Source organism: Poecilia reticulata, chromosome 22 (genome assembly GCF_904066995.2).
Source record: "Poecilia reticulata chromosome 22, P_reticulata-male-v2, whole genome shotgun sequence".
In the NCBI taxonomy this organism is placed as follows: domain Eukaryota; kingdom Metazoa; phylum Chordata; class Actinopteri; order Cyprinodontiformes; family Poeciliidae; genus Poecilia; species Poecilia reticulata.
The window spans coordinates 18,451,165-18,478,020 of NC_088851.1; the positions used below are offsets into that span (position 1 = coordinate 18,451,165).

Here is a 26,856-nt window from a genome sequence, read left to right on the forward strand (position 1 = left end):
GTCATGCTCTAGTTTTAAGTCATGGCGAAACAATACGACGTTTTGTTCAGATTGCTCCTTCTCGGAGACTCCGGTGTTGGGAAGACATGCATGCTGCGCAGGTTCACGGAAGGTGAATTTGATCCTTCGCATATTTCCACCATCGGTAAGTAGAGCAAAGCCATCAGACAAGCTCTCCTTGCCAAACTTAACGAGTTTTCAGTCACAAGATTAACCGGATAAATACCACTGTATATTCGGTAGACAACAAATTTTGAGTTATTGTAATTATTTACCCCCATCTTTTCCACGTCTATGTTGAGTTTATTTGTTGGCGTAAGATTACAGACTGTTTCAGGTTCTGCTGGGAATAATTACATTTTCTAAAACCCCTCTAACACTTAAACCTTGATAATAATAAAAAAAATACTTTGAGAGAAGTAAAGTCTATAAAAATTGTTCTTATTTTTCAGTTGATGGTTTCTCAGAATAGAGTGGATAATGCCATTGGGACTTCATGTCTCTTGTGCTTTTATTTGTCTCTTTTTTCATTCATTACTCACTTGCATTAAACATGTTGCTGGCTGGATAGGCTTTCATGTGATGTGACTAGAAATGAAGGCTCTGCGGTTTGTAGTGTGGGTCAATAGGCTGCGTTATACATGTCATGAGACGAAGATGGTGGGCTGAACTTCACACTGGATTAAACTCAGACATTTGAGCATTTCACATGAAGTCCAGGTTTTAGATCTCTACAGTGCACTGCAAAAATATTCATACCCCTTTAACTTTTTAGGATTTGTAATGTTAGTTTCATTAACTTTAATCTGTTTTGGGGGTTTTATGTGACAATCGAAAACAAAGTAGTTCATTGAGGAAATGGTTCATTTCCCCCCCAGGAGAAATCTGAAAATTGTGTACAGCCCCCTTATGCTGGTTCCCCAACATAAACTGAGTGCAAAGTAACATCATTACCAAGAGTCCACTTCCAGTTTTATCTCAGTGTAAATGCAGCTGTTCTGTGTAAGCCTCAGATGTTTGTTAATTAAAGAACATTAGTGAACAAACAGTCAAGACCTTTAAGACAAGGCTCTTCACCACAGATCTTCACAAATATGAAATATTAAATTAAACTGTGTGGTTGTAATCTGACAAAATGGGAAAAACATTAAGTATTGTGAATACTTTTGCAAGGCACTGTAGCTCCTGATGATCATTTGTAACATTCACCCACTGGATTTTTGCATCAGCTAGTGTGAGAAATACAGTTTGATTGATTGGACAGCATGCTCCCTCCGCATGGCAATTGTTATCAAAAAGCAGATATTAAAATGAAATATCATGTGCCACGAGTAACTATGAAAGGATCCACCCTTTTCCCTGAAAAACAGATAGAAGGTGTTTGTTATGGTTGCAACTGGTGGGATACCGTGTTCCAGATTAATATTTATGTAATGTTCCAGATGTACTTCCGAGAAACCAGCAGCTGAACTTTCAGAAAGCCAGAACACTTATTTTGAAACCACTTAAGAAGATTAGAAAAAACTACCCTGCCTACAGAAAACTGTAAAAATGAAGAGTGGCACAATTCGAACTTAAAAAAACATAATCATAAAAGCTAAATGAAGTGCTGTTGTAATTCATATTATGTAAAGTTCAGCAAAGTGTTGTAGATGCTGATAACTGTGGGCAGAAGGATATCCTGTAGCAGTCTGTATTACAGCGTATCTGAAGTGGATATTTAAGTTGTCAAAAGTGATTTCCTCTTTTGGATCAAACTTTCAGCTGTGGCTGCAGTGTAAGAACAAAGTTAATGGAGGACTGGGTACTGCCTTTGTTTTAATACAAACCAGTTACACTGCAGGCTGTGGATTTCTCAGCTCTTCATATTGTCACCTAGCAGAGACAGTATCACCTTTTAAGTCAATTTATCTTCTTTGTTAGCACATGTGTGTCTTGGAGCTACAGCTTTTTTGACTTTACAAATTATCTTACGTAAAGTCTCACAAAGGCCTTTTTGTTCTCCTGATTGTCAGAGGTGAGTCTTTACATGATCTTTTCTAACTCTCTTGTGCATAAACTTTAAAAGGTTAGAAACCCCAAAGGCTTAGCAAAAGATCCATCCATCCATCCATCCATTTTCTTTCACCCTTGTCCCTCAGTGGGGTCGGGAGGGTTGCTGGTGCCCATCTCCAGCTAACGTTTCGGGCGAGAGGCGGGGTCACCCTGGACAGGTCGCCAGTCTGTCGCAGGGCAACACAGAGACACACAGGACACACAACCATGCACACACACACTCACACCTAGGGGCAATTTGGAGAGGCCAATTAAAGCAAAAGATCTATTCTCTAAAAATAAAAAAATACTCCTGATTTCTTCATTCAAACTCTGTTTGTTGCACATATTTCCAAAAATAATGCAAAAAGGTTTGCTTGTTACACATTCAAAAAGTCTCCAGGTTCAGAGCAGTTACAACTTCTCAGGATAGTAGCCTGCATACAAGGCTAACCAAAACAGACTCATTTAAACTGAATTTTCAAGCTGAAAACAAAGTTTAAAAGTTTTTATAGAAATGCATGAAAGTTGACTTTGTTTATAATGTTTCAGTTCATAACAATAACCATCTCAAGGTACTTTTTAAGTCACATAAATCCCACTTTTTGTACAGAAATACTGAACACTGAAATTATTTCAATTGAAAGGGTGAGAGTAGGTATTAGTAGAAAGGATGTCTTTATTTTTTTAAGAAAACACATATTTTTGTTTGTTTCATAAAACAACGTTACATTTTGTACTTAAATGTAATTAAAACACTTTTTTCCCTAAAGATGGAAAATAAAAATTCATATCAATTAAAATTTTAAAATGCATTCTATTTCAATCCTAGTTGTAAGACAATATTAAAACAATAAAATTCTGCTCATAATGTCAATTGGTAAAATATTTAAGGCATCCCAGCTGATTACATTGATCCACTGACTGCAGCAATTCCTGAATGAGCACATGGCAACATGAGATTAAAGGTTGACTACATTAAATCATTAACTTTGCAGCAATACCTCACAAGGAGCATGCATCAGTATTTATTTTTTTTGCATTTGTTTTTCCATTATCAGTGACAAAATACTTTCTTCCTGTTTTCATTTTTAGGAGTTGATTTTAAAATGAAAACGATAGAGATCGGTGGACTCAAGGTTCGAATACAGATCTGGTACGTTGTGGATTTTTAGTGCATAATCTGAACATACAGATGCTGATAGCTGTGTACTGTGGAATAGCCTGTCGCTTACGTGTGTTTTGTTTTATGTAGGGACACAGCAGGACAGGAACGCTATCAGACCATCACCAAGCAGTACTACAGGCGTGCCCAGGTACAAAGAAGCAGGACATGTCTCACATTTATCAAACATTCCTCCATTCACTCTCTTCTGTCATTTTACAGGGTATCATATTTGTGTATGACATCACAAACCTGCCGTCTTTTCAGCACATAGCTAAGTGGGCCAGTGATGTAGATGAAGTAAGTGCTCCCGCTTAACTCTGTCGTCGCCATTGCTGCTCTGTCCTGCATCATATTTTTGTTTTTCGTATAGTTCGCCCCAGATGATGTCCAAACCATCTTGGTGGGAAACAAAGCAGATGAGGAGTTTGGCAGACAAGTAACAAAGGACCAAGGAAAAAAGGTTGAATTTTACTGTCTGTGTTTTTATACTTTTAAAAGGGTTGATTTGAATATGTAGAGGTGAACATATATTTGTCAATAGTGTTTTTCTTAGTGTTTAACATGTTTTTGATCAAACCAGTTTGTGAAAAATATAAATAAATTACAATCAATTTCTGTTCTCGTGTATTTCCATCCTGATCCTTTCGAATCACACAGCTAGCAGAAACCTACGGGATGGAGTTCTTTGAGACCAGTGCTTCCACCAGCAGCAACATCAGTGAGGTACCACACATTTTGTCCTATCACAATCTGAAATCTCAATGCATTTATCTGACAGATCAATACAAAGTAGTGGATAAATGTGATTTTTAAGGAAAATATTATTTTAAAGATCTTCCCAAGAAAGATCTGAAATCGTTCATTTTTATTTGTCATTAAACTGCTGCACGAGAACCGCCTTTTGTTGCAATTAGAGCTTACATTGCAACATTTTTGCTTACATTTTTGTTTTTTTTTAACATTGGCTTTCTTCTTGCCCTCATCCATTAAGACAAGATTCCCTGTTTTATAAAGACAGTGTGTTCCATCCATCCATCCATCCATCCATCCATCCATCCATCCATCCATCCATCCATCCATCCATCCATCCATCCATCCATCCATCCATCCATCCATCCATCCATCCATCCATCCATCCATCCATCCATCCATCCATCCATCCATCCATCCATCCATCCATCCATCCATTTTCTGCCGCTTATCCAGGGCCGGGTCCCCTTCAGAAGGGAGGCCCAGACTTCCCTCTCCCCAGCCACTTGTTCCAGCTCCTCCAGGGGAACCCCAAGGCGTTCCCAGGCCAGCTGAGAGGCATAGTCCCTCCAGCGTGTCCTGGGTCTTCCCCGAGGCCTCCTCCTGGTGCGACGTGCCCGGAACACCTCACCAGGGAGGCGTTCAGGAGGCATCCTGACCAGATGCCCGAGCCACCTCAACTGGCTCCTCTCGACGTGGAGGAGCAGCGGCTCTACTCTGAGTCCCTCCCGGATGACCGAGCTTCTCACCCTATCTCTAAGGGAGAGCCCAGCCACCCTGCGGAGGAAACCCATTTCGGCCGTTTGTATTCGTGATCTCGTTCTTTCGGTCATGACCCAAAGCTCATGACCATAGATGAGGGTGGGAACGTAGATCGACCGGTAAATCGAGAGCTTCGCTTTTTGTTTTGACTCAGCTCTTTCTTCACCACTACGGACCGGTACAGCGCCCGCTTCACGGCAGACGCTACCCCAATCCGCCTGTCGATCTCCCGCTCCCTTCTTCCCTCATTTGTGAACAAGATCCTCAGATACTTAAACTCCTCCACTTGAGGCAGGACGACCCCCCTGACCCGGAGAAGCCTTTTCCGGCTCAAGACCATGGCTTCGGATTTGGAGGCACTGAGCCTCATCCCTGCCGTGAACCGCTCCAGCGAGAGCTGCAGATCACAATCTGATGAAGCCAATAGGACCGCATCATCCGCAAAAAGCAGAGATGTGATCCCAAGGCCACCAAACACCACAGTGTGTTCCACTAAACTATATTTAGGGGTACCAGAGTAAAGGAGTATAAAGCAAATTTAACACAAATTTATATTTATTTTTTTCAGATTTTGTTCATAAAGTATGAATCAAACCACAGTTGCTCTAAATCTTCCTCTACATTTATGCAATACTTTGTGTTCGTCTAAACCCTAAACTCCCACTCAACACATTAAAATTATTTAGTTTTAATGTGACAAAATGTGAAAAAAGTTCAATATGGAAGAATACTTTTGCAATGAATTTTATACTTTTTCACCTTTTCTTCTTGCAGTCATTCATCCGTATGACAGAACTGGTGCTTCAAGCTCAAATGAGGGACGTGGACGACCTGTTGGGGTCTCTGGACAACTATTTGGATCGGGCCGCTCTGCAGGAAGAGAAGGGCAGCCAGGATAATGATGCTCAGAGGACTTGTGCCTGTTAAAAAATGAAGCCTGTCACTAAACCTCAGCTTGCAGCTCTAGCATATTAGATTTTATTTAACCGTTTCCTGACTCTTTAAAAACACACAGACTTGTTACACAGGAAAGTGTTGGATTGCTTTCACTTTTCAAATTAAATGTCCACAGGTGCAGTAAACAGCAGCTGCCAACAGAGGGCAGGTTTGGCAGAATGATCAGGGAATCTTGCTGCCAGTTTAAATTGACCCACTCATTATATTTTCTCTCTTCAAATGCTGATCTCTGCATCATTAGTTTACTGAATTGAGTGGCCTTTGGGCTTATTTGTCCTTTTTTTTATTAGTTGAGGAAAACTCAGAGCAAAGTTTACATCCATATTTTTGCACTGTTGTGACATCCACAGAGGTCAGCAATATGAATTATTAAGATCTAGAAACTAAAACCAAGTGGAGCTGTTTCATTTACTCTATGGACATTCTTCTTAAAGGAACCACTACTGTGCCATGCAGACAGATATTTATAAAAAATGTTACTATAAGTACTTATTCTGAATACTTTTAGAAGAGCGAAACTATATTGAGGTGCTGCTAAACACAAGGTGTTTAATGTCTCTAAAGGAGACTCGGATGTGTGATTTTAAGGACAAAAAATGTTTGTGGCAAAACTTTAAATAATATATGTTATCTGTAAATGTTAAGTTAAAATAAATATGCATGGCAATGTTCATGTTTAAATAAAATAAAGTGCAGTCTGAACTTTGCAGAATTTTTTTTTTCTATTAGAACTAAATGTTAGGTGTGCATCGAGTTCAGGCAGTAGCTTCATGTATATTTCATCAGATGCCGACAGACAGGTGAATGTTTAATTTTTGATGACTAAGAAAGCTGATACATGCACAAAGACATGCCTGAAAGCCACACAACACTGGTCAATACTGGCCTCCCAGAACTCATCCTAATTAAGATCAGTACCTACTGCTGCTGTGTTGCATAACGTGAAACCTCTGTGTATTCTAGTAGGATTTTAGAAAATAGTGATAAATTATGAACTACAAGAAAAAAAGTTGGTAAATACACAAAGCTGATAGAGAGATAACCCAAATGACTTCAGCCTTCGCTGCAAGTAAATCGGTTCTGCATAGTGTTGATTCACACTGGCTGAATCCAAATGCACATCAACCTTTTCAGGTATTTTTAATTGTACAATTCTTTGAATACATTGTGTTCTTTTATTTCCACTTCTCAAATATGCACTACTTGTCTTTTATCAACTGAATTAAATCCCAATAGAATACATTGAACTTGTGGTTGGAAAGGCATTTTATGTGCTGTTAGCTTTTACAGTCAGTTTCCTTCCTCTATGTATCTCATCAGGAGATCAGTTTCCTGCAGGGCTACCCGACACTTGTGAAAGGCGACTTGCTTCTCTGAGTGAGTCAGGTGGTCAGGGGTTTGGATACAGTCGGATGCCGAGACCCAGTCTCCCTCCAGTGATACATCAAAGAAGCCAAGATGACCTTCATTGCTAAGACCTTCTATGACCTGAGGGCCACCTCGCTAGAAGGGGACTCTGTGGACTTCAATGTCTTCAGGGGACGAGTGATCCTGATAGAGAATGTGGCCTCCCTCTGAGGCACCACCACCCGGGACTTCAGCGAGCTGAATCAGCTGCAGAGCAAGTACCCCCATCGGCTGGTGGTCCTGGGCTTCCCTTGTAACCAGTTTGGATACCAGGTAAGTAATTCAGAGGAGAACCTTTTTACTCATTTCCTGGAAGGAGAATTTAGACATCTTCCTACAGCTAGTAGGAAAAAAATGCCCAAACATCGCATGATTTTACATGTGATGTTTTGTACCTTTTTTATTTCCTTTTAATTTATGAAATTTCTAAATATCGATATTGCCTGTTCTCTGCAGGAAAACTGTACCAATGGTGAGATTCTGCATTCACTGCAGCACGTGCGACCAGGCGGTGGCTTCAAGCCCAACTTCACCTTGTTCGAGAAGTGCGATGTCAACGGAGCAAACACACATCCAGTCTTTGCCTATCTCAAATGCAAGCTCCCTTATCCCGAAGACGACCCAAGTTCCCTCGTGCAGGATCCCAGATTTCTTGTTTGGAGTCCAGTCAGCAGGGCGGATGTCTCCTGGAACTTTGAGAAATTCCTCATCGGGCCAGAGGGAGAGCCCTTTAAGAGATACAGCAGGAATTTTCCAACTATTGACGTAGAGCCTGACATCCAAAGGCTGCTAAGATTAACAAAGACCTAAGAATAGCATCCACTTCCTAATGGCATTTCATTCATTACTGTCAAAGCTGACAAGATGACCTTCACACTTTTAAGCCTTAATAAATGAGGGTGATATTCTAAAACGTTGGCAGAATATCACCTGAAGTCAAATAAGTGCTTAAAATTAGTGGATGTTATTTTCATTTTTCAGTGATTTATTCATTTCAAATAATAGTGTTTTATAGAATATGAAAACTTATTCTGTAAGTTTTGTTTCTTGTCTTACATAAGTGCTACCAGCAGATGGTGCTACCCAACTAATCATGCAAATAGAAACTCCAGTCATGCTTTTATGAATTGGCATTCCAAGCACAATCGAGAATGCACAGAAATAAAATCTTGAAACTCACATTTGTGTGTTTTATTATTTCATTCATGTTTAATACAAATTCCAAATAACATCTGCTTGTCAAGCAAAGCTCACTGTAAAGTGGTTGAAAATCCCAAAAATAATGAATCTTGAAATGTGGCAGAAGGAATCTGGAATTGTCTTCAGCACCTTTTAAAATAACCGACAGGATATGCATCAGCATTACTCGGTGGCCTGTGGGCAGCCAATTACTTAAGCTACATTTCCAAGTAAAATTTGCTGATACAAGTAAACCACGCAGCTGCAGGAATGCATTACTGCCACATTGCTTCCTGAAGAAGAGCCCTGAATCAGTCATTTAAGCGTCGGCATTGCTCTGGTGTGATAAGCTCTCATCCAGCTTTGGTTTTCCACGTACGGAGGGCTTTGTTTGGAGGGTCCGCAGATTAACGCCGGATTTTCTGGACATCCGCTCACATTCACATCAGTTCATGATGTCAGAGCTACCCTCAGCACAGGCCAAGCAGCGTCCTGATGGGTTTTGCATTGGATGCACTGGTGTCAAACACTGAAGCTCGTAAGGCTTCACAGCTTTTATTCCTGCTTGTCTTGGCTCCAACTTTACATTTCTGTGTGACCACTCGACTATAGTCACATTCAAACACCAATTCATTGTTGTAGTAATTTTAATGGGCAGAACAGTTAGAATTTCCTCCATGTTAAGGCAGAAAAGACAAAAGTTGTTATTTTTGGTCTCAAAAATGTAAGATAATCAGCAGGACATTCAGACTTCATGAGGCTAAAGAGAAGATTCTTCAATAAACCTAGTTGTTGTAGGGGATTCAGATTGTTAGCTCCCATATAAAGTCTATTTTAAAACAGTTCGCCATTCTCTTTAAGATATTGGCAAAATAAGGGCTTTCCTGTCAAATTAGCACTCGCAATAATACCAGGACTTCTGATATGATATGACTGTCCTTTGGACAGATGAACCAAAAATGTAATTATTTAGACACCAGAGCAGAGGGCATGTCTGGCCTAAACAAACAAACAAACAAACAAACAAACAAACATGTATCATGGTTAGGGAAAACTATTCCTCAGCAGGACTGGACCATCTCACCATCATAGAATCCACCAACAACTGTGTGTTAGAGGCTGTTTTGAGGAAAATATGGGACTACCTGAAGGAAAAGAAAAATGCTAAAAACCATGCTAAAAATCATGCTAATCACATGTCAGGAACCCCTTGGTGCATTTTTGTTTTTATCTTTTGTTTAATGGTTAAAACAAATTTATTTTTGTTGTTTACCTGCAATTAATTAAATCTTATTAAATATAAACGTGAGAAAATTTCTTAATTAAGGACTGAATATATTCCAGAGGAGTGTCGTGTGTTTTCCAATCACTGTGTTTTTCAAGACAGAGTGAGAACTCTTTCTTCTTACTTTCACGTTTCTTTTTTTTTTTTTTTTTTGTTTGTTTGTCTACTCTCTACAGGTGAGCTCTGTTGCCACGGTAACTCTTTGCATTGTTCCCCCCACCTTGCCTTCTCGCGAGACTCCCGGGTTAGAGAGGGAGGTGAGGGGAGGCAGAGCCTGAATGATCTCATCCCTTCAGCAGCTGCATAGCGCAACGAGGCAAAGCTGTAACTTTCTATCAAACTTCCAAGTTGCCTTTCGGAAGAACACGGAGGAACATTTTTTTGGACTGAGCCCGAAGCGAATACGTTTCTTGTAAGGGTGAGGAGGGAGCCACTGCGTAGTTTTTGTGAGGGACTAAAACAGCAGCACCTTACGAGTTCAGACAAAAGGAGGAAAACCGCGTTGTGTGACATCCAAAAAGGAGAAAAGGTGAGTCGGGAACGTGGTGCTAGTCATGTGCGAGCGCACTAACATCTGTCGGCTGTATGTGTTTACATAGAAAGCACATATCTTTATTTTTTCAGCGCGTAATCAGTGCCAGTGGTGTCTTTTTTTAACTAATGGTGGTGAGACTCGTCTATGTCACTGCTGTTGTCAAAATTGTCGAATCCCTGGCGAATGTCAAGGACGCTGTTTGTCACACACAGGTGGTATTTTGCATGCTATCCCATTAAACACAGCATGTAACATAAACAAATGAATGTGTCACCACCCGAGTTATTTTCGAGTGACTTACCCCAGAGGCACCAGGTGATTTCCTATCCTTTCCACATCTGTTTAACCCTGAACTGTCCCCCGACATGTCCATCTGCCTGAACACCAGGGTGACTGGAAGTCACTAAATGATCTGTTTAGTGACTTTGTATTTATAAATACAGATTTAACAAAACCAGCCTAGATGAATGCAGTTCAGGCAGAGTGAAACGGTAGACAGCATGAGGCGAAGCAAGCTCTGCGTTTTAAATTGGTTTTGATAAAGCTTTTTAAAGTTGAGTGCAAAGTGGTGGTTTTGAAAATGGGGCAGGTGGTTCTCCACTCAGAGCGGCATGGTCTGGGTGGGTGCCATTTGTAAAACAAAAAGTTATCAAGGCTGTAAAAAGTTTTTATTTTTGCTTAACTGTGGTGGCCCACTGTTTTGCACATAAGAAATATGTCTGCTTTGTGACTGGGTAATAACACTTTTTGTCTGATGATTCCCAACTTCCAAGTAGATAATAAACCAAAACGCTATTAAGCTTCTTTTTTTACATGTTCTTTTTAAGACTCTGGATTTCATTTGATCATTTGTACTTTAAAATTAGAAATACTTAAAGGCATAGCTGAGTGGTTTATAGAATTATTTTTGGAAAACACAAGACCAGAAGACATGTGATGCCCTGGTGACCTGTCCGGTGTACACAGTCTCTCATCCAGTGACTGCTGGAAATGGGCACTATATCCCCTTTTACCCTGTCTGGACGAGTTGGTATAAACAATGAGTGGATGGAAGACTAGAAGACATTAATATATGTATTTTTTTATTTTTAATGCTTCCCTTAAGTTGCATTATAAAACACTTTAGTTAAAAATATTTTGAATAAACACCAAGCGCTTTATTATGATAACTTTTTTCACTTAAATACCAGAACAATTTGTATTTAACTTGGCTTTGGTCAGGTGGAAAAATAGGGAAGCCTTGGACTTTAGCTCTGGGCTAGGATCAAGGACTTTTAGCATTCCCCGTAGGCTTAGCTGACCTGCAGTGGCGGGCATGACTGATCACAGAGCTCCTCTGCCATCTTTACTGCTGAGTCTAATCTCACACTAGACTGCTCCTTTTACTTTTGATGTTATTCCTTCCTGCAGAGGATAAATCTAAGGCAAATGCAGCAGATTTATTGTGTGAGGGGAGGAAAGAATGCTCCCTCTGTGTTGCTACGTGGGCCTAAAATGGCTCATTTGAGGTTCTGAGTCTAATTTCAGTAACAGCAGGTTAAAAAAAACACACATCAGTCCAAAGAAATTTTCGAGCAGATTTTGCTCCTTGTGGAGGCTAAAAATACCCGCTTTCAAGTTTTCCGCCTGCATAAATGCTCCTTGTTCTCATTTATTACTAAGAATAATTTTAGTTTTTTTTCTATTTTGAAGTGGCAACAATCAGCCTTTTTTTTTTTTTTCTGTTAGCAATTTCTGATTTTCATTTCTGATTATTGTGATTTTGGATTATATAGATAAGATAAAACATCTTTGAATCCTTTGATAGAGGATGTAATTTTTATTCCATCAAAAATTAAGGAATTACATCATCTCCGTTTGTTCATCAAAGCATTATGCCCCTAGTCTTTATCCGATCTTAAATTATCTCAAAATTTGCATCAAAGTAAAAGTTGTTGAAAAAATGGGTTGACTGAAATGTGTGGTTTATTTAAAACTCTAGTTTTGACGATTTTATTGAATAGAATCTCAAATATGATTTGTCAGTTTTTGACCCACTGACGGCTGAACTGAACCAGTTCTTTGTAAAATTGTCTGATTCCAATGTCTGATGTTAATGTTGCATTTCTACTTTTTTGCCTCACAGTTTGCTTCTTGTTTTTCACATTGTAAATGCTATTCCCTCTTGAGTCTGTGCAACACATATTCACAGAAGTATGTTTCCTGTTGCCAAGTTGGGCTTATGTTTTCATTGTCTCCCGTGTATAGACTCGAAGGGAATAGCTTGAGCAAAGATAAAAGGAAACATTCATTGGAGCTTTGTGCTGCTTTATAATTTGCCACTTAAAATGCTTGAGTTGCATCTGTTTAAATTAACTGTTTACATTTCATAACCTACCCAGGGATCCTTTTTGTTCCGTCTTCCGATTCAGAGTTTTTGATGTTGCATCCTGGAAAAGTGCAGCCGGGTCTAACTGGTTGCTTTTATATTTAAACCCTCCTTCACCTGCTTGTGAAGAATCAGACACGGAACAAGGATGAAAACGGATCTTGGGACGTTTGTAGGAATGGTCTTGGTATAAATACCACTGCGTCAATTTTAAGCACAAATTAAAGCATTATCTAATTATTTTGTCATTCATAATGACTATGAATATTGCTACTGCTGTTAAAGTGAATCCTAAAGTTGGATATAATTCAAAGTTAATTATTTTAGTAAGAGGGTTGAAAAAAATTGGAAATAATAAAATATAGATTTCACAGACCTACAATGATAAAGTTGAAGAATTTATTTGCTCACTTCTTCCTTCCACACAACTTTCTTAGCAATGCTCTTTTTATGACTTACCTTGAGTCAGTTACTGTCTGCTGAACAAATGTCAAGTCAGTAGTCCTCCCTATAATTGTATAGGTCATAACATAGCAATCACCAAACATTTCTGTTTTAAAAATCCTATTTTGAGAAACTATATTTTAGTTTTAACTGTAAGGTATAGTCAGCAGAATAACAAAATGCGTGAAATATTTTACTCTGTGTTGAATATGTGCATGAGTTTCATGTTTGAATCAAATTACTAAAATAAAAATAACTTTTTGATTATATATTTTTTTATTTGAGATGCACCATTTATTATTGGGTTGAACTTCAGCAAGTCATCTTCACAACTTCTTGATGCATTACTGAATTGACAATTCGTCTTAAACGATTTCACAGCTCTAACTAATTAAGTGGTCAGTGAGTGTATAGTTTCCCAGTGTTATTCTAAAAACAGTGGCACTCTTTTAGCTTTCACAAAATGACTGTCAGTATTTTAACCACCAGAAAATTTAATGTCTCTCTGGTAAGGAAGAGTTTGATCTACGTTCACACAGCTGACTTTCACTTCACAACAAGAAGCAGAGAGGGGGATCCTGCTAAACTTTAGACGTTTGAAAACTTTGGTGTAGCTTGATTCTGGTAATTGGCTATTGCAATATTGTGACATATTGTCATTGACAATTAGTCATTTATTCCTGAATTTTGACATGAGCTTGAGAAACAGCTTTCAGAATACTATGTTGAATTTATAAAAAAAAAAGAAAAAAAAGGGGAACCTCCATAAACCCCACCAGTGATGTGTCGTATATTAGTCAGCTTGTAGTCAGAGGTCAAATGACTCAATGGTGATGGGTGGTGTTTGCTATAATTTTGCTGGTGGCCGTGGGGGCCGATGTGGTTGACCGTAATGAGGTGTGACCCTGAATCCTCATTTCCTGCTCGCTAAACAGTTGTGTAAAGCTCCGTCTTTGTCTGGGTCAGATGATCCACTGTACATTTGCTGATGGGGGGGAGCGGAGGGCTGGGGTTTCCAATGGTGATGATGTAATCTCTTTTTTTTAGTCCTCTGTCATGGAGTTAATGCAAACAGACAAAGGAAAATTCCCATGTACTCGTCACCCCCACCTGTCACACTGCTTAGGGAACTGCAACCTCACCAAAATCCTCCATCATTTCAAACCTTATAATTATCTCTGCAGGAGATGCTGAGTGAAGCCGTTTCAACAGGGAGCCAGGTATAGAAAGCTGCTTTTCATCATGATTTGTTTCTGCGTCTTCATTCGTTGGCCTGTTATTTACATGTTTCTGAACTAAAACAACCTCTGTGCAACTGGTTTCCCTCATCCTGCTTCCAGATTCCAAGCCCAGACCAAAACCCACAGTAATGCAGAGATCAGACGCTGAGAAATTCCCCTGCTTTGCTCCCATCAAACCTCACAGGGGCTGAAAATAGTACAACGTGGAACACAGAATCAGAAACAGAGACAAGAAACTAATCATAATGACTTTTTTATTTTTTTTTATTTTTTAAGACATTGCACAAAAAAAGTGTTCCATAATGAAAGCTGGGATTGTGATGGTGATGATGTGTTGCTGCAGGCTATCTCCGCCGCCACACTATAATGACGTGCTCAACATTGTCTCGACATGTCTGCCAGTTGCTTCACTGTCTCCCCTTTTTGGCCTGTGCATTTTCTCTGGAAAAGGATTACAGAACTCCACTCTGAAAGAAATCAAAACATCAGGCTGAGCTGCAAGCCCACGCCTCATGTCGAGCCTGTGTGGGCAGCTTTGGAAAATAATTCCGACATACAAAAACGCGGAGAGAGGGGAGATTTTGCCGCTGCCCCCACCTCCCTTCTCTTTCCTGCAGACAGAAATCTGAGAAGCAAAGAGGAGCGCAGAAATTTTTGGTTTTGGCTGATCTAAAAGCAGCTCTCTCAACACATAAGCAGGTCTGTTCAGCTCTTCCTCATTCCTCTTAATGTTTACAACAGTTTCATTGCTCTCAGAAGCAACTTATATCATGTGTTGTGTGTTAAAGCTGGAATGTGACCAAATCGACACACAGTAATAGGTTATCTCCTATAATGTGTAAAAGTAGAGTTCTAGGAATGTTCTGATCAGAGGAGAGGGCGGCTTACGTTCCTGTGCTAAACTAGAATAATCCTTCATCAGATTGCTCCAGAGCTCCACAATCCTTTTGCTGTGGATCGAGGGAATTAATTTGCAGCCTGTGAACTCCTGCTTTGCACTTAATAAATCTCGGGGTGAAGAGTCAGACTATGTTTAAGCAAATGTTGATTAAATGACTGTTTGAAAAAATATGTTTGAGGTTCACTGAGTGATGTAGCTTTATTATGTTAGTCATTCGGTGCAGAAATGTATGTTGGTGAAGGGCCTTGCAAAAGGTTCACACAATAGTTCACACTATTTCAACTTATTCACATGTCACAATGGCAAACTTCAATGTATTGTATCTGAGTTTTTATGTGATAGACTAACAAAACAATGCACTGAAGTGAATGTAAAGAAAATAATGCAAGACTTTCAGAATTTTTTAGAAATATTAATATACATTTTACATACTTTGTGTCAGTATTTTGTCATAACTTTGGCAGCAAATACGGCTGAAGGTTTATTGGTTACTTACTTTGCAAGTCTCTTACCAGTTTTTCTTTGCCAAATAGCTTGGTTAATCAATTAGTCTGATCTAAACCATTCTTTTGTAGATCTAACTGTATGTTTAGGGAAGCTGTTCTGCTGGAAAATGTGAGCCCGTCTTGACATAAAATCTCTGGCTGTAAACTTGAATCGGTGGTCTATTGGTCTGTGTGACAAAGAGAGTGAACACCAACTTTATCTCTCTCATGACCCTCATAACTAAAGGCAAATATCAGTCAGTGTTTGAAATTGTCTTGAACTTTTGTGCAGTGACTGCAGCTGCAACAGAACTTTGTTTTTTTTTCTCGTCTCTTTCCCAGCTGTGTTTCCTTTTCCACATCCTCTTTTCCTCTGTTTGCCGCCTGACTTTAAGCAGTAAGATCTGCTCCTTCATGTCTATTCATTGTCAGACTGATCTTTCTGATATGTTTCTGCTGTAGGAAAAAAAAATATTATTAGTTGAGACTCACAATTTCCATTGTACAGTGTAACAGAAGTTAGTATCAAGCATCTGGCTGCTATAAAGATTTTATATTGCCTACCTCAAACAGTATAAGGTGTTTAAGTCCTGGACAATTTTTGAAATAACCAGATTTTTCGTCCCTCCTAAAGTAAAGCATCCCCAGAGTATAATGCTTCCAGCACCATTTGTCATTGTGGGGATGGTGTTCAAACTCATGTGCAATGTTGGTTTTTGACTACAAATACCAAAATATTTAACTTTGGTGGTCAGAGGACCACAGCTTTATCTATGAATCCCTCACCTGTTTGCAGTGTCTATTTCTCTTCAGGATGCTTATTTAGCAATGTTCTCTAACAAATGTCTCAGACCTTCAAAAATAGCTGCTTCTGTACTCGAATCAAATGTCAAGTTGATTTTAATAGCAGTTCAAAGTGCCTTACATGATAAAAAAAAACATAACACAATGAACAAACTAAATAGAAACATAATGCAGTGGCCAAATAGAGGTAATAAAAAGTTGTTATGCTGACCAGAATAGATGAATGTTCCTGTTATTATGAATTAAAAGCAGCACTAAGCAAGTGGATTTTAACCCTGATGTAAAGGAACTCAGTGTTTCATAAATTTTATAATTTTCTGGAAGTTTGTTCCAGATTAGAGGAGCATAAAAACTGAATGCAGCTTCTTGTTGGGTTCAGATTCTGGGGATTCAGAGCAGGCATGAACCAGAAGGCTGTGAAAACACTTACAGTAATCAATCTGACTAAAGATAAACGCATGGATGAGTTTCTCAATATTTTGTTGGTACATTAGTCCTTAGTCCTGGAAATATTCTTTAGCCAATAGAAGGCTGACTTTATAATTGACACATCATGCATACCGTGTAGTATTTGTTTGACTTGGCAGTATTGTTTTTCTACAGACAGAGCAAAGAGGGTTGGATACAAATCAGTGCCACTATTTTTTTCTCTTGTATGAATCATTTTCTTTCCACTTTACAACTATGTGTGTTAATCTGTGGTTGCAGTGGTAAAAAATGTGAAAAGCTCACAGCATGTGAATACTTTTGCAAGGTGCTGTGTGTGTACTACGTGTAACATGGCTGTACAACGAAAGACGAGTTGCGCCATAGTCCCTTTTTTTGATGTTCCTCCAGGTGAAAAGGACAGATAGAGTTGCATCATAACAAACATGGCTGCCATTCCAGCTTTTCCTCTTACTGTCTGTTTCCTGTTTCATTGATGTATTCCTGGATATGCAGCCTAACGTTTTTCCTTCACAAGAAGCACAAGTGAAACCACATGCTGCACATTGCTAAAATTCCCCTTCTCTACTTTTTTTTTTAGCAACAGTTCCACAGAACTACTGCTTAGTTCAGCTGTTACCATCGCTGTTGCTGGGAGGAGGTGAGGTAGAGTCGTGCCGGTGTTTACATGGCTCTCGCGCTTGACTTGAATGCTGATTAGCTGGGAGTCACCATCGGCTGCTAGCAGATATTTAAAAAGGAAGGCTGCACCTGTATGCATTTTTGTCATTTCTCCGAGATGTTTTCTTGGTCTCATTTGCAGCAGACCCTAAATAAGGTGTGAAATAGCAGCAACCGTAACCAAAGAAACACTTTGCAAACAAGGGGCCATGAAAAGCCTCCTCTGATTGATAAAGTAGTCCTAATTAATTCCAGTTGAGTAGATAACACAGATGGAGATGTTTTAGATGCTAATTAGATTATTTTGGGGGTTTTGAGTGTTGGTGGAACCATTTAAAATTAGCTGTGTCTGCTGCTTTAAATGAAATGGAACTGGTTTGAAAGCATAATAAACCGCAGTTGCAGGGCTGGTTGTGGAGTTCAGCACCAGCAGCGACATGCTGTGCAGGTTTGCTCTACGATTCTCTGGCATGTCGTGATTTCGCAGGGCACCACAGTTATGCAACACTAGCTGACTTATTTAACTCTGTATGAATTGATTAATTCTGCGGCCTGCCCGTTTATAATTGGACTGGAAGTGCACTCAGCTGTGCTCTGGACACGTGCCAGAATCAATGGCTGGAAACTGTTTACGTGTGTAACTTTGCAACGCTTTTCTTGTAGTTAGATTTTGGGTTCACACTTCAGGATTTTCCAGCTTGAGAATAGTACATTAAGGACATGTTGTTCCTCACCAATAGAAGAGATAGCTGTGGAAAATCTAGACTTTCATATGTGAGAAGTCAGTCTGCCCTGTGAGCTGTAAGGGACGACAGACAATCAGTTTTCTACAGAGACATTAGAAATACCCCTGAGATTTTATGCCCTGATGATGATAAAAAGCCTTTCTTTGTCTCTTCCTCTTGTTAAAATGCCTACCTGGCAAAATCCTTACCTTATTAACTTACGAGTCCAAATGTGCTTGCACATCTTGTTTACTGAGCAAATGGTTAATATCTGGTGACCACAAAGGAAGTGTTTGCCCAGTGTGAGGGGGATATTAATCAAGCTTCCAACTCAATTCTGGCAGTTTATCTTGGAGCTTATTTTGTTCCCAAGCAGCATACGCTAGCCTGCAGTGAAGCTGTACATTTGAAGCATTTCCCCATCATCAGTCAATGCAATCTGATGAATTTATGTGCTTCGCCTTGATTGCTGCAGAGACATCTGTGTGGGCCGAGCAGCTACTGATCGATCAGAAGATCAGCTTGATTGATGAAAATGAACTACCAGGCATGTGCAGAGCAGCTTATGACAGATTTGATTACATCCTCTGTAGACCGTGTAAATAGCTTGTGGTCAGTGCTGCTGGTGCTGCGGTGGAGCTCAGGTTTCATCTATTTACTTACGGTTTCCTTACCTTCTTTAATCTTTGTGGTCAAACCACCTTAGCTTCCAAAAGATCACTTTCCCACACATGTGAAAATGCCAAACAATGATACATATATTTTTTCTATACATTTGATGAATATTTAAAGTAAGCATGTAGATTTTGAGTAGTTCATTGGATTTTTAGACCAACACAAAGCTGGTTTTCTACATTTTTTTGCCAGAAAATATTCTTTCAAGTGTATTATGTACTTGTAGTCAGCACCTGGCCTGACTGAGGCAATTCCTCTCAACACACCACGGCTTTCTTTAAGCAGTGACATTCATTTTTTAACTCTTTAATTAAGGTCAGTTTTGTAGAGTTCATGGCTACTAGTTTTGCTCTTGGTAGATCATCCAACCTGAGCTTTGAATACCTGCAGCTCCTCCAGGGTTACTACTGGCGTCTTCCTTTTTTTTGTCAATAGTGCTGTTTTTAGGTGGACTCAGAGTAAGGGAAGGCAAATGAAGATTGATCTTTCATAGCTGTCTGTGAATGGCTTGTTTATTACATGTGTAATCAGAGTTGTGAGAGAACAGGACTGCGACTTTCAAACATCACAGATATCTGTCAAATTGACACATCTGTTGTGGGAATCTGACAGCTTGCTGTTAGTTGACCCTGTAGCTCATCAACAAAAAGATGGCATTTCAAACATTTTTATAAAACTTCCTAAAAACTCTGACGCATCTTTCTTCAGGTTTACAAGTACTTGATTAAAGACTTGCTCTCTCTCGCTGTCTTGCAGCCTGCATAAACCGCAGACACGTTGTTGAAAAGTTTCCTTTTAAAAAGCTTCTGTCATTTTTAAACACCTCACTGACTGATTAAAACTTTAGAGTTACTTTTCCATTTCCTCTTTATAATCCTTGTTTAGGACTCAAATGGCAAACTCTACTTAATGCCTATTTTTTATTTTTATTTTTGTCACAACCAATGTTGGCAATTAACATTTAAAGATGCCTTTGATTAATGTAGGATTTTTCTTTGCTTTGAATGAATAGAATTCAACTAATGTGTCATCAGGGATGTATTTAATATTAACTAAGTGCTGCTTTGATTATAATTGTAGATGACAGTTTTGCTTCTGTCTGCGTAACATGGTTTGAAAAATAAAATGTTTTTATCTTGTCTCTACAAAGAGATAAACATGAAATATATTTAAAAAGTTTTTACTTTTATTATATTATTTTCTTTCTAACTGTAACCAAATAGATTTGATACAAGAGTCTGAAGGTAAATAAGAATTCATATTTTCCATACACCCTCCAAAGTTCTTGTGTAACCCTTAAATAACAGATTCTCCTACATGCTGACTTTTGCTTTCTGCTTCAAGTAATCTTGCACTTGAGACATCATGGCACCAATTCCAGGGAGGAGTGTGTCAGAGGATGAGAAACACCTAGACTATATGTGGCTTCTGTTTGTAGAAATGGATATAATATATAATTCTCCACTCTGCCAATCGGTCCTGTTTGGATAGGGTATCTTTGTAAGGTATCAAACCCTGCATCTTATTAGCTCACTGCAAATATTCCTTATTTATGACACTCTTGGATATTTATGACTTTGATCTTGCTTCCTAAAGCTGTATTCACACATGCACTGCAATCTTTGATATTTTTTTGTCCCTGTTCCATTCAGAGCTGCACACAAGTATGCAAATCTATGCAATTTCCGCTGTAAACTTTTTGCTGAGATTTTTTTTTCTGCAAGGCATCAAAACAAGAACACGAATCAATGAAGCAGTTATTGTTCAAGATTGTTTACTTTGAGCAAGCTGATGTGCTAATGGGATTATTTCCCATGCTGCTTTCATTGTAAATGCCTTCAAGCATATGTGGTGCTGATATAAAAATATTTTACAGCTACATGAGGAACAAGGGAGGCTAAGTTAAATGTATTATTTGTACATTCTTTGAGTAATCTTCATTCATACATTGGCTTCCTAAAATATTTAGCAATAAAATAAACTTCAAAATGTTCACTAACGATAGAGATTTCATGTATTAGAGCAACGGACTAGCAGTCATGCATGTATTCAGCCAACATTAACATCCAATATCCAACACCGAATTTATACATTCAAATTCCAATGATATAATTAACATTTTATTTATTTTCCTCATGTCGTCTTTGTTCCTGACTGAATGATAATCATTTAGATCCTCTACTCTGCTGTTGCAGATGATGATGTGCTATTGGTCCAGTGGAGCACTCACAGTCAGTCTGTGCATATATGCATGCATGAGACACTCCAGCAACACTGTGGGCTCACACTGATTTGTTTATTCTGAAGTCTCTGATTGTAGAGTGAAGTAATAGCTAGTTATAAACTGTTTGCTGGTCCACCCCTGGCTGAGTCCCACCCCCCCTTAAAGTGGAGAGGCTAAATTACAGACGGCAAGAACACAAACTATTCACTCATCCCCCTTTCTGTACATAAATGCTGTTAATTACACTGCTGCTACTCTCACATCCTTCTATTTTAATTCACAATTGCTTCAAACTGTCTCATCCCAACACTTTGGCTGAGAACTTGTGTTAGCTTCATGCTGAGCTGCGAGTTGTTTGGTAACAAATGAGTTCACTCCTTTTTAGCAGGGGCCATTGTTGTTAAGGGACTTAAAGGAAACGTGTCGCCATCTAAGCCCACATGGCACTGTTTAACAAGGCACCTTGTAGGGAAATGTTCACTGCATACATGCCATCGTTGAGATTTAATCCAAAAGTCTTGCAGTAATTGCTGCAAAATGCTGTTCTATGTGGTTCAGTGGGGCCTGGGGGTGTTGAGACACTGAACACAATGACACTCCAGACTTTTCAGATTTGTATTTGTAAAAATATAAAAAAAGAAATATGTGAAAACCATGCACCTGTTTCCTTCCTGACATGTCTCTTAAAAACCCAATAAAAATACTTTGAGATTTGCGACTGTAACGTGAAAAGGTTCAAAGTATGAATACTTTTGCATGGCATTGTTTGACTACTGGTTTGTGTATTTATTAACCATAGAGAATCTTGCTATGAGTTGCAGTTGGTAATATGAACTTTGAGCTTTATGGCTAGGTTTGGGTAATGTGTGTGAAATAGTTTTATGGAACCACCTACACATAGAACCTATTAAAGCTACTGAACACTGAACCTGCTAATAATCAACCTGCAATCTAGGACTAAAATAAGAAAATATCTGATCATAACTCAGAAAGATCTGTGTGATTACAATCACTATGATTGTTTAGAATAACTAAGCTCTTCATTTGAAGTAAGCTGAAATATTTTGTAGGGCTAATCTTTATTGCACAAACAGTGAGGCAAGAGTTTAATTTCTGTCCCTTTCAGTGCTCATGAGCAAACTAACTGGCTAACTAAAATCAGCAAAAATACCTTGAATTGTTGTTTGAATGGCAACAATTTAAGGTATTTAAATAAAATTGTTTTCAGGAATAAGGCATTAAAATTGTTGCCATTCCTAAAGTGTAGGAATAGTTAAGTCTGCAACATTACACCAGGTAAACTCTATCTAATGTCTTATGGTGGGAAAAACAGATGCATTGCAATTAACATGAACACAAATAACAAATCACTTGGAAAAATTGTAATTTGGATATTGATTTTTGTTGTTGTTCGCATGTACTTTTTGATTTTATTTTATACACTATTGGTATTTAGTATAATCTGAGACAAGCAAATAGATTTGTTTTCATTTCTTGATGGAATTTCAAAACAAGACTTATCCTTGTCCGAACAAGCACTTTAGATTATTTTCAGGAATAATCTCTTCCCTGTTTACATGCCTGAAAATGCTTATCACATGACCATTGACTGATAGCGTCACTGAATTGGATACCGGAGGTATTACAAATACCTTAATGAAGCCTAATTTAGCAGTAGCTTGCCTCTTTATCCCGACATATTTATTTAGCAATAACCTAGGTAAGATGCAACAGCTTAAACTTTTTACAAACACATTATTAAAAAAATGTTATAAAAAAATCACACCATCGGTTGATTTTTATCTTTACCGTCTTAGGCACTGCAAGTCAAGGCTGCTCTCTGTTTTCCTCAGCAACGGGGTTGTGTGAACCAACAAAGGAATTTTGTTGACTGATAATAGCAATCAGAGAAAATATGGTGCCGTGTCATTGTTTCCACTCGTTTGTGGCTCTGCCTGTGCAGACTGAGGGCATGTGCACACAGATGTGCTTTTAGGAATGCATTTTTTTTTTCTAATCTTGGGGCTCATCATTCAGACCTAAACAAAGCAAATCAGAACGTATTTTAAATTTACTAAGAATGTGTGTTGTGCTTATTAATCCTTTTAGCTTCTGGAGCATTTTTAGTTGGCTAAAGATTTTAAATGTGCCCTAGAAATTATTTTTGGCAGTTTGTAGGAGATTATAAAATACAAAGACAAAATGATGGTTTTTGCATAATAAGATTGACTAAAAAAGCCTGTCTGAGAATTCAATTGAGTGTTTTGGAAAAAGAGAAAATCCTCTTTTTTTTAAAATGTATTTATTTTGTGTTGGGTTTTTCTCTGTTTGTAAGCTGTCTTTGAGTGTCCTAAAAAGCAGTATATACGTTTGATGTATTATTATTATTGATATAAAAATAGCTTTAATGAAGAGGGTTCAGCAGAACAGCTGTAATGATTTAGAACTTAAGTTGCTAATATGAACGGTTGTAAATAAGATGTACTTATATTCTTTTTAACCACATTTTAAAGGTTAATGTCTTAACTCATAAGAATATATATAATAATTTACGCTCTTCTCAAGACTAAAATACAGTATTAGAAATGTAGAAAGAGTGCTGAATAAATATTATTTTATTATTTAAATAAAATTACACATGACAGATGTGGTATTCTTGCAAGAGATTGAAGAAGATCATTAAAAAGTCATGGTTTATGTTAAGTTATATAATATATATTACACTTTTCACTTTCAACCGGCTTTTTTAATCAAGAGCCAAATTACGATTATGCACTCATCTACTGTATATTATATTTCAAATGCCATACTCAAAAGCTACATGCTAATAATATTTTAGCCTGTTTGAGAGACTTTTAAATCCTTTGTGTCCACAAGCATCTTTGAAAGAACAGAAGATGCTGTTTGAGATTAAAAAAGGTTATCTGTCATCAGTTGGCAGGGATTGTTTTCATGAGTTGCTCTATTCTGTTGATGTTGGTTTATAGAATTTGGTGCTCTGGAGTTTGTCTCATCCTTTTGTCTCAGCATGTACCTGACCTTGTGCAGTAATATGTCTCTAATGGCGTCTTAGGAGTTGCTGTCAGGCGGAGGGAAAGTGCAGCCTAAAGCAGACTTCCAGTTTTTAACCGCAGCATGGAACTGGTGCAGTTCAGCAATTCGACAGCCGGCTTGTTGGAATTTTTACATTCCTCTGCAGGCAGTGGCACACTGCTTCTCCTCTCTTAAGCTGAAGAGGGTGTCTCTGTTTTCAGTTTCTAATCAATCTGGACTCAGTTTTCTTTAGCTCACGTTTTTACAGAGCAGAAAGTTGTCAGATTAGGTGGCAGACTTTTTTCATTGGGTTGTTCTGATGGCTTGTCATCAGTCAGAATGGAGAAATTGTGGTTCTTCTATGGTCTATATACTGTAAGTGGACGACCTACGCTGCTCTCTGTGCAGTAAGCTTTTATTGAAGCTACAAGGTTCTCTTAAAGTTTGACAAAGGCAATCGCAGCTGAACCAGTAGTCTACTCTGATAATTAGAAATAGTTTCACAGTTTTTCCATCACTGACTTGACTGTCAAGAGTTTGAAATGTCTATTTTATTTCTCCTCTCTCTTCCACTTGAAACCCTGGTGGAGTGGTTTCTAGATAAAAGGAGGGGAAGGATACCCTGCTGGATATGATGGCAATGAATATACACTGGCACTCCTCCAGAACTGTCTCTTCTTGTAAGGCCTACAAGTGAAATTTCCTTTGCCAGTAGTTAGCTCTGCCCTCTACTTACTGAGCTGTGTTGCAGAGGCAGGAGAGGGGCCCAGAGATGGGGCAGAAGCAGCAGCACAACACAGGACAAAAGGTACCATAAATGTTCATACTGAATTGTAAAGCACTCCACAAGCATCCCATCTTACATCCTTCCTATTTGCAGCTGATCATGAATAGATCAAAACTCAATTGGGAATTAGTATAAAAGTTGCCACAATCAGTGCTGCACTTCTCTCTTAGTTATTGCCCAAACATGTCTCAAGTCTCCTCTCACTCACACAGGTATCCGTCTCTTCCTTCAGTGAATCATGTGGAATTCCTGGATCCCAACTTGTGGTCGGAATCCGCTTCTGTCGTTAGACTGCCAAAATATCTCCCTGTTTTTTTTGTATTCCCTCGAGCTGTTGGTTTCTCAGGTTTGCTCAATAGTACAGGCAGGTTGGTGTGTGGTTTGGTGCCTAATTTTCGAATGGAAGGAGAAAGCAGACAAAAGATTGGAAAGGAGCCAGACAAGACTGAGGGAGTCGGAAATGGTTGAGATTCTCCTGTGCTTGTGGATCTCCATGGAAAACCACAGTTTACTTCTTGCTGTGAGCACCCCTTAAATGACAGGAAATTGATTTGTGTAAGAGTCACTTGATTTTGTGTTTTGCGTCTTCAAGTTAATATGTTGCAAAAAAGACCAGTTGCGTAACCAAATGACTGGCTATTTCATGTTTTTGTCTGGGATCCTTCACGCTTCACATTTCCCTACTATTAATGGTCAGATAACAGGCATTAAGGTATACTGAGGTTTAAGAAGTAAACCTTTCAAAACAGTTAATATTTTTGGTCATATCATATGTACATTATACGGTCCTTTTGAAAAAATGACAAAGGAGTGTTCTTCTGCAGCATGGAATCCTCCCTTTTATAGTCTCTCTTATTGATGGAGGAGTTAAAATATCAAGGTCTCAAGCTACGACTGACCTTAAGCAGCTAAAACAAGGGGATATTAGATTGGGTGGTCCGACCAGTAACGCGGCTTCTTATTCTATAAAAAGCAAAATCGCAAAAAGGGCACTTTTTTATTTATTTTGATGTATCTAAATCAAAATAAATGTTTATTATAACCAAAGTGATCAACAGTATGTTAGATTATTTTAGCAGCAATGAAAATAGTTGATGCATTTCCTAATAAATAAAAGCAGTTCAATCATGTTCCAATTTGGGTAATTTTTCTCCACTTTTTTTCGTAACGTGAGAATCTTATACTACTCCTTGCCTTCTTACTATGTTTTTTTTTTTTAAGTTTATGTTTTTTTGAACTTAATCTGACTCAGGCTTTGCTCACCAGCTCACCAAGGCTTTAATTTATCTGGTCTTCCTGGCAAACCCCATGTACACAGCTGAAGTGAGGTTCCCGTGCCAAGCAATTTTCAAAGACTTCAGTGTGCTGGAATGAGGCCCCAGTTTTGCCCGAGCCACCACAGAGGGACCTTTGTGCTGGCTACCCAATAACCCAGTCGACCCTCAGAGGGGAGAAAGATTAGGAGCTAGGGACAGCCAATGGACTAAATGGTAGGATGCCTGTTTGAAAGCCAATGGTGTCAGGCAAACAGCCCCTTATCCCATTCAAGCTCGCGGTAATTACAAGCTTGTAGGGCAATCCCTTGAATCTTTTGTCAGAGCTTTGGTAACACTTGCCCAGTGTGCTGGGAAACCTCGTTCCTGCTCTGTTTGAAAACCCAGGATGAAGACTCTTTCAGCTGCAGCGTGTTGCCCTTTATCTAAGGGACAACAAGCAGGCAAGCTAGCTCAGCAAAAACATTCCCCACTGTGGAACCCTGGGTAAAAGAAGTCTTTTATTGATGACTGATTTAAGGTTTTCATGTTTCTGATTCATGACGTGATTCATCTGTCCAGCTGAGTTACTCCCGTCTGTCTCTCTCCTTTGTTCCCTGTAATTTGTGTTTGCTAGGTCACAAGAAGCTGGAAGGCATTCTGATTAACACACACAGGCTCATGAAGGAATGAACAGTCATCTGTGGCTCATGCTGTAATGTATCTGGAGTT

At 38.8% G+C, this 26,856-nt stretch overlaps 3 protein-coding genes across 3 annotated transcripts in view; all 3 read left to right on the top strand.

The window, feature by feature from the left end:
* Positions 1 to 6: 6 nt before the first annotated feature.
* Positions 7 to 6,377, top strand: LOC103458514 (ras-related protein Rab-15-like). Its single transcript, XM_008399378.3, has 7 exons — positions 7 to 145; positions 3,130 to 3,190; positions 3,290 to 3,350; positions 3,422 to 3,499; positions 3,573 to 3,662; positions 3,860 to 3,925; positions 5,489 to 6,377. The coding sequence occupies exons 1-7, from the start codon at positions 22 to 24 to the stop codon at positions 5,639 to 5,641; spliced, it is 633 nt and encodes a 210-aa protein (XP_008397600.1). The 5' UTR covers positions 7 to 21; the 3' UTR covers positions 5,642 to 6,377.
* A 125-nt stretch (positions 6,378 to 6,502) lies between these two features.
* On the top strand, positions 6,503 to 8,257 carry gpx2 (glutathione peroxidase 2). Its single transcript, XM_008399377.3, has 2 exons — positions 6,503 to 7,351; positions 7,535 to 8,257. The coding sequence occupies exons 1-2, from the start codon at positions 7,130 to 7,132 to the stop codon at positions 7,886 to 7,888; spliced, it is 576 nt and encodes a 191-aa protein (XP_008397599.2). The 5' UTR covers positions 6,503 to 7,129; the 3' UTR covers positions 7,889 to 8,257.
* A 1,520-nt stretch (positions 8,258 to 9,777) lies between these two features.
* Positions 9,778 to 26,856, top strand: part of LOC103458512 (signal-induced proliferation-associated 1-like protein 1) — a 40,730-nt gene continuing 23,651 nt past the window's right edge. The window contains exon 1 of the mRNA XM_008399375.3: positions 9,778 to 10,071. The gene's annotated coding sequence lies outside the window, so the exon portion shown is untranslated. The remainder of the gene's footprint in view (positions 10,072 to 26,856) is intronic.

What these genes read in the sequence shown, in the direction of transcription:
- LOC103458514 (XM_008399378.3), top strand. Translation starts at nt 22, where the DNA reads ATGGCGAAACAATACGACGTTTTGTTCAGATTGCTCCTTCTCGGAGAC. An exon ending in CAAAGGACCAAGGAAAAAAG is followed by an intron (nt 3,663 to 3,859) that starts GTTGAATTTTAC and finishes CGAATCACACAG; the next exon opens with CTAGCAGAAACCTACGGGAT. An exon ending in CCAGCAGCAACATCAGTGAG is followed by an intron (nt 3,926 to 5,488) that starts GTACCACACATT and finishes TTCTTCTTGCAG; the next exon opens with TCATTCATCCGTATGACAGA.